Raw genomic sequence first — 7,893 nt, forward strand, 5'->3', positions numbered from 1 at the left:
GAGGTTATTATTTTTTTTTTCAGTAGGTTTTCTAAGAACATTAAGTCCTAGTATATATTACATTTGCACACCTCTAATATAATATTTTACTAAATATAAAGTCATTTAAACGTGTTTTAACATTTATTTCTGTATATATATACATTAACCATATCAATACATAGGTCACGCCAAAATATACACTACCTGACACATGTTCTCATGAGTAATGGTGGATCTCATCATCATTTCAATAAGGATATCTCCGTGGATACAATATTTCAGAACATTAAATAGCTGGTTCTCGGTAGCGTAGACCCACGCGCGTAGCCGGTAGGTTAACTCATATCAGGAAATCGATACGGTTCTAACCCTACCCTCGAGCCGTTGTCAGTGTTTTCTGGCGCACCCCTGGTAATAAGATGGGCGAAGAATTAGTTTCTCTTGTAACATATTTTAATTTTTTTATTGGCTTATTTTTCGCCGTGTTATGAAAAAGGGGTAATATTCCTCACTGGCCCAATTTTCGGATCATGTTCAGATTTGAGGAAATGTTCTTTGCTAGAATATTTGAAATCCTGTGACTAAATAATCTTCTAGCTCTTTGAACTAACAGCTCATCTCTTATTCCTGTTCCTTTTCTGTTTTGCCCCAGTATATTCCACCTCATTTGATCCTGTGACTTTCCGCTCTAAACGTATCCTGAACACACGTTTTGCAAAGTTTTGCATTATATTCCACTAATAAAATGAAAAAGTGTTATTAATAATAATAAAAAATGCTCTTACTTTTGCTTGGTTAAGAGTTTGCACACATTGAGAAATTTGTTAATTTGTGGGGTTAATACCTTCGGTATTCTCTGCCACCCCTACCCTTGGTGAGAAGTTAATAGAAACGTTTCACCCAAGGGTGGGAATGAAGGCTTAAGTATCCAATCAATACATAAAACAATGTCCTAAAAAAAAATATATAATATACAAAATAATAATTATAGATAAACCCCATAATCCTAATGGAATTTGTTCTCCAGGGGAAGGTAAAGTAAAAGTGGGCTTACTTTGTAGTGTGGGGGCACATGTGGTGTATGGGGGTTTCTTCATGAGTTTCTTCTAAAATGTCACCTTCCAACAAGCAAATAGTTATGTAACACAAAAAGCTGTGGTAATTCTTGTACATACTCTTTCCACCGTGCTCACCATCAATGTATTGAAGTCTTTTCCATCTGCCTTTCAGAAGTCCAAAGGCGTTTTCTATTACAACCCTAGAAAAACAAAAAATTACTCAAAGAAAAACAAGGGAGAATCTTTTTGTTGATTTGGCATAAGAGAAGAGTACCGCTACCGACGATATTTATGTAGGTATTGTAGGTATACATGCTATAATGCTTTTTATGTAAAAAAAAAAAAAAAAAATAGGATAAGGAAAGTAAAAAATCTCTTCTTATTTCTTTCTACCTCGGAGGTGTAGTGGTCAAGAGGCGCTCGCCTGGTAAACAGGAGGGCGTGGGTTCAATCCCAGCCGAAGGTATGGAATTTTATCCTCAATATAATTTGAGAATTTGACCACAATAATAGTAGTAGCCTACTGCTGGAGTAAAGGGACTTATCAGTCCTATGCGAGCAGTATAAATAGGCACTTATTATTATTATTTTTAAATGTAGTTTCAGGTATTATTTGGACCCCTAGACGTATATCATGGTCTGTCTGACCCTTCTGTTGGTGTAGGAGCTGTAGAAGAACGAATAATATAATGGTGTCTGTTAAATACATATTATCTTTTGTAATTCATGGAAACTTTACCTGCTCTTACTAAGGGCTGTATTGTAATTCTTCTCTGCTGGTCCTACTGTGCCTTTGTAAGGCACCATCAACCAGGTCCTCAATGGGTATGCTGAGTCCCCTATGATGTGATATTCCGGCTTGTAGGTTATTGACAGTGGACCATCTCTGTCAATTCTGTGAGTGATCCCGCTATCAAAGAGCACATGTGCGTCATGTACCCTGCCAGGTGAACCGACGGTTATCTGTGTGAATATTTTTTTACTTGTACAAATGGCTTGTACATTTATTGTCTTAGAATATTTTCTGTTAATGTAATATTGCCCAATATCTTTTGCAAATTTTGCTTCTATATGGGTACCGTCAATTGCTCCAAGTATGCCTAGAATTTGAAGAAAAAATTGTGAATATTAAATAAATTTTATGATTTTGTTTCGTTCAGCATACTGATCAAAAATTATACTATAGATTTTACAGCTAGGTGCTCACTGACAGCATTATTGTAGGTAATTTTTTTAAAATCCAAATCCTACAATGCTGGCACTGGGTGCGCTATGACCATTTTTTGTGTAGATGTTTAAGAACAAGGAAAGTTTGAAGTTGAAACAAAAGGTTACTAAATAATTAAGAAAATCTTTTACCAGGAAAATTTGAAGCAACACGGAATTGTTCAACTATCTCTTCTGCCTCAGTTTCTGTTGGCCACCTTATTATTTTATCCTTCATTTTCACAAGGGACAAACAAAAACTGTCTATGGCATGTAGTGTAGCCGAATCGCTGAGATTAAATTGATCTCCTAATTCTCTAATCGTTTGTTTGAATCCCATGTATTTTAATCCAATAAGGGCCTTCTTCCTGGGAGTCACAGGCTCTTTGCCAGAAATCCAGGCTGTTTCAAAGTCTGGATTTTCTTCTGTTATGACTTTTAGAAGGTTTTCAAAGGATTGTGGCCTCATCCTGAAGAGTCTTCTGAAATCTTCTTCTGTGTATCTAAATTGGGTAGGCAAAATTCACATAGGTATTAGTTTCTATTGTAATTCATCAAGCAGGCACTAATGATATTCATTCCCTACCGCCCAACTCAGCGAAACGTCTACAACTTCCCGCTTCTCTCATCAGCCTATCCAATCAGACCAACATAGTCTTCTGTAGTATTCCATATCGCTATGATACTTGTGCTCATCTCTCTACAAACATTTATGAAACAAATAATTTCTTAAAATATGTCTGTTCTAAGTTTGACTTTTACTATCTTGACACAAACAACTTTATGTCTCGACCACTCTACACTAAAGAGGGTCTACATTACAATCGTAAGGGAAAAACTGTACTTGTTTCTCACTTTGTCAATCTGATTCACGTCCGTGAATCTGGTATTCGTAAGTTTGTTGCACTTACTGCAGGTAACAATGTTCGAACCATTGTCTCAGGTGCTAGCAATGTTCGAACCATTGCTCCGACACGCACCCAGGTCTGTGACGTTGTAACCCAGGCACGTGCTCGTGATACTGATATTGACTTGGACTCCACTTTTGGGTCCCTACTGGGTGTCGATGATATTGCCCATGATAATCTTATTGATCTGTCCAGAATATCTACTCTAGATGACCATCCCGACAGTGGGACATACCCAATACCAGTTTTATCTAATGTTTTTTCTCATGTTAAAAATTCAAATTTCAATTCCGGGGATCAAACCCCCACAACCTAATAATACTTACCTCTGCCTCTTGTACTATTCCTTCTTCTTCATCCTCAGCTGCTTCTGCTCCAGGTTCTTTATCATCGGCTGTCACTGTTTCCTCTGCATCTTCATCTTCGGCTGTCACTGTTTCCACTGCATCTTCATCTTCGGCTGTTCCTGCTCTTTCAGCTGTTACTGCTCCCTCTGCTTCTTCATCCTCAGTTGTTTCTGCCTATTCTTCTTCTTCTTCTTCCGCTGCTGTTCCTGCCTCTTCTTCTTCTTTCTTCTTCTTTCTGTTCTTCATCCGCTACTTTTTCCTGCTTCTTCTTGTACTGCGTGCTCTTGAGATTTTTTATCAAAAACGTTCGGTGGAATGCGTTCAAAACTTAAAAAACTGAGAACTAATATTCCTCTGAATTGTTACAATATCTTGTGCACTTTACTGAATCCAATCTTAACTCTTCTTTCCTTACGTCCGAGTTGGGTTTTGACAACTTTACAGTGTACCGTTGTGACAGGAAGTATCCCATTCGAGTGGCAAAAGGTCTGGGAGGTGGAGTCCTGTTGGCTGTTCGGTAATTCTATTACTTGCAGTCAAATTCCAATGCTCTATTAATAATATTGAGCAAGTTTTTCATTCGTCTCATCTGCTTTAGATAGGGTCAATATTGTCCTTGGACTTGTTTACATTGGCCCCTGATTTTACCAGTTGAAAATCTATTCCTCTTAACTGGGACGAAGTCACCCGTGTTCGGTCACTTTATCCTCGGGATTTTTTTCTCCTCCTTGGTGACTTTAATCTACCGGACTTATAAAAATGGGTATCTTTTCTTTTTTTCTTCTTCTTCTTCTCTTCTTCTTCTCATTATTTTGGTGCCATTTGGGACCACGACCGAGGGCAATCTGACCATTGAGCAATCACTTTTCCATAACTTTCGTTCAGCGTAACTTAAATTCCCAATTCTATGGGCAGGATGCTGGACTTGGTGTTCACTTACTCTTTCAGTTGAAGGACTGTCAGATTTCCTGTACTGGATCCTCTCTTAACTTCCAGCTGATCTTTTTCATCTAGTCTCTCAAATTAGTTGTAATTTACCTGCCCCTGTTGAAACTCTCTAAGGATGAATATTCTATTTACAAGTTCAATAAAGGCAGCTACTCTACCATCAATGGAATCTTCTCTAATTTCGACTGGCGTCATCTCTTATCTTCTAATAGCCTTGAGGTACAATGTTGACAGTTCTACTCTTTCGTGAATGATGCATTCCTGTCTTTTTCCATCTGTTCACTTAAAAAGACTCTTACCCTGTTTGGTTCTCATTACCTCAAATATTGCTTATTAGGAAGGAAAACTGTCCATCGGCTCTTCAAAAGCCACTGGGATCTTCGGTTCAATTATACCGAATTCTCCAGACTTCCGAGCATTGTGCAAATCTATCTCTGAACAATGTTATGCTTCGTCACTATCTTTGCTGAAAGGAATATTAGGGAAAATCCTAGGTACTTCTGAAATTTGAAAGATCTCTTCGATCCGATTCCTCTATGGCCAAAGATTCTCGAATACCAATGGCGGAGAAATCTTCGTCTTCCATTGGACTCTTCCCATTTCTTCAGTCGTCACTTCTCTTTCTGACATATACTGCCTCCCGTTGGTTTCAAGCTTCTCTTGATTAATCAAATTCCGGATTGCCTTTCTTCTATTTTTATATCTGGGTCTGATTATCTTGGCCAAACTAAAAACCTTTAAACGTCCACAAGGGTTCTGGACCTGATGGAATTCCTAATCTGTTTCTTAAAGATGTGATTTTCTCTTACTTTCCTTTGTTTCTGGCCTATTTTAATCAATCTCTCAGTCATAAGGAACCTTCCCTCATCAGAGTGAAAACCTGCTTTATCACACCTCATCCCTAAGCGGTGACGTTTCCAAAAAACTGGTTTCCAACTATCGTCCTATTTCTATTCTATCGTCCTATCCTAAAGTCTTGGAAGCCACTCGTCCCTTGATAAATTTTTACCGTATATTGAAACGCTTTCTCATTTCCAAACCAACATGGTTTTGTGCATGGTTAAATCCGTCCTCAGACTAATCTTCTTGAGTTTACTCCAATTTCATTTCAGACAATATGTCCTGCTCACACTCAAGTGGATTCTTATCTGATCTTGACTTGAGTAAAGCTTTTGAACAGGTCAATCATCAGATTCTACTTAACAAACTTCAGGGGTATGGTATTATCGGCATCTTCTCGTTGATAATGTTTCACTTGTCGTTGACCTCATGAAATCTTCCTGTGTGGACAGCGTGTAGTTCTTATGCTATCTGGATACGTTTATGTGCTGTTTCTGATGTCCCTCAGAAGGACCACACCTGGGTCCCATTAGTCGTATTTCTCATCTTCATCACTTGATTACCTCTCTGCCTTCGAAATCTGTAGATGCCTTCTTCTCTTAATACCGCATCTTCCTGTGTATGACATCAAGGCTGTTTATAATCAGTAGTTCAGTCCTTCTCTCTCAGTTGTTCTTCATGTCAAGCTTTATCTTCGCTCTGTCATTAATCTGTAGAATGCAACTGATATGTCGATACTTCTAAGTGCAACGTCATATAAACACTTGGTAGACTAGATCGTCTACTACCTCGATCTTTCTTATATCATTTGTGACCTACTGAACCATTTACCACGTATGTCACTGACTGTTTGAGGGACTCTGGAGAGTACTTTGTCGACAGTAAATGTCCTTCGTGCCCCCATATAAACTTTATTTGTGCAAAGCTTCTCGAATGCTCGGTTTCGTCTCTCGTACAACACGGGACTTCCGTTTCTGTTGTTGTCCGTCAAGATCTTGTATTGTGCACTTGTTCGAAGGCATTCACGGAGTTTTTCATCATCTGTCTGGATCCTTGTATGCTCTTCATTATCATCCATGACAAGAATCCAGAATAAAGCTCTTCCGCACCATGACGGATACAAGGCATGAACACTCTCCGGAAGCATCATATGCATCATTGCAAACGTCCTCAGTTTGCTTCCTCTTGAAAGACGACGAACCATGTACGATGCCATTATGTTTTTCAATATTCTCAATTCTAAAGTTGATAGCCCAGTCTCTTCTACATGTCATTAATACTCAATACCGCCTACTTGTTCAACCAGAACCCTCTACGCCTCAATCCTCCGTTGTACGAGCGAACTATCTGCAGAATTCGGCCATGATTCGCTCCAGAGGACAGCAAATAGCCTCAATTTGACATAGATTTCTTTAATTGCACGGTGATGCAAAACATCAAACAGCTATTTTAGCAACACCAACGGACGGAAACGTGTCGCTGATACTTCTCTCTTTCTCCTCTCTCTCTCTTTCTCCTCTCTCTCTCTCTCTCTTTCTCTCTCTTCTCTCTCTCTCTTTTCTCTTCTCTCTCTCTCTCTATCTTTCTCTCTCTCTCTCTCTCTCTCTCTCTCTTTCTCTCTCTCTCTTCCCCTTCCTTTATCTTCCTAACCCGGTTTCATGTTGGAGTGACGCTAGAATCTAGATGTTGGTTTTTGCATGGGACCGGGGGGGGGGGTTTTTTTTTTTTTTTTTTATTTAGGTTTTGGGATTTGGATTTTTATTTTTTTTTTATAGGTAGATTATATTGATATGTAACTTATAGTAAAGGGTCCGCCCGTATGTTGTATTAAAATAAATTAAATAAAATAAAAATAAATTAGAAAACAAGTAGTAGTTATAAGATTTTTTTATTTTTTTTTAATCAATGAGTGTATGAACAACGGTATGTATCTGTGCGATGAGTAGAACACAACAGTTATTGTATGTGAGTGTTTTGAAGTAAAGCTCTTAACGGATGCTGACAAGTATATTCATGATTATAAACAACTGGATTGAATTCTTGTTGTTGGAATGGGATGAAAAACAACAAATATTAGATCATCAAGTTTACATCAATATTCCTATAGTTTCAATACATACCTATCAATCCAAACTTCGTAGTACGCCCATGGGACGAGGAATGTGATTCTACTTGATTATCTGACTTGCAATTCTCGTTTAATGGCAGTTTGGCTAATTCCTACTTCTAATAAACATTCAACTTCTTGAGAGTCATTCTGGTTTCTTCCCTCTCTCATTACTCATATCCTCTTCTAGCCTTTCTTCTTCTAATAGGAACGGCAATTGCAGAGACTAGTCGCTGCTGGATTTATGGTATTCATGATTAGAAATTGAATTTCTTTTAAAACCTCAAAAAATCAGCATTCCCTGGCTCACCCGCCCGCCCGCACTGTCGTACTCGTGTTCCCCTGGGGCGAAAAAAAAAACTTACCTTTCGCGCTGTTTTTCAAACAGCGCGGGAATAAATTCGACAAGATCATTTATTCTTCCACTAGGTCGCAGAGCGATCTTTTTTTTTTTTTCCAAAAAATTCATCCCACGTCTGATGCTGAGCATGAGTGCT

General features: G+C 38.4%; 1 protein-coding gene across 1 annotated transcript in view; it reads right to left on the reverse strand.

The window, feature by feature from the left end:
* Nucleotides 1-2,797, reverse strand: part of LOC103520336 (putative nuclease HARBI1) — a gene marked incomplete at its 3' end in the record, with an annotated part of 8,470 nt that extends 5,673 nt beyond the window's left edge. Inside the window, exons 1-3 of the mRNA XM_026831493.1 lie at nt 2,400-2,797; nt 1,780-2,140; nt 1,101-1,240 (exon numbers count right to left, since the gene is read on the reverse strand). Coding sequence (XP_026687294.1) covers nt 1,101-1,240; nt 1,780-2,140; nt 2,400-2,715 — 817 coding nt within the window. The remainder of the gene's footprint in view (nt 1-1,100; nt 1,241-1,779; nt 2,141-2,399) is intronic.
* Between the last annotated feature and the right edge of the window lie 5,096 nt (nt 2,798-7,893).

The sequence above is a fragment of the Diaphorina citri genome, unplaced genomic scaffold, assembly GCF_000475195.1.
Source record: "Diaphorina citri unplaced genomic scaffold, Diaci psyllid genome assembly version 1.1 scaffold3484, whole genome shotgun sequence".
NCBI classification, from domain to species: Eukaryota; Metazoa; Arthropoda; class Insecta; order Hemiptera; family Psyllidae; genus Diaphorina; species Diaphorina citri.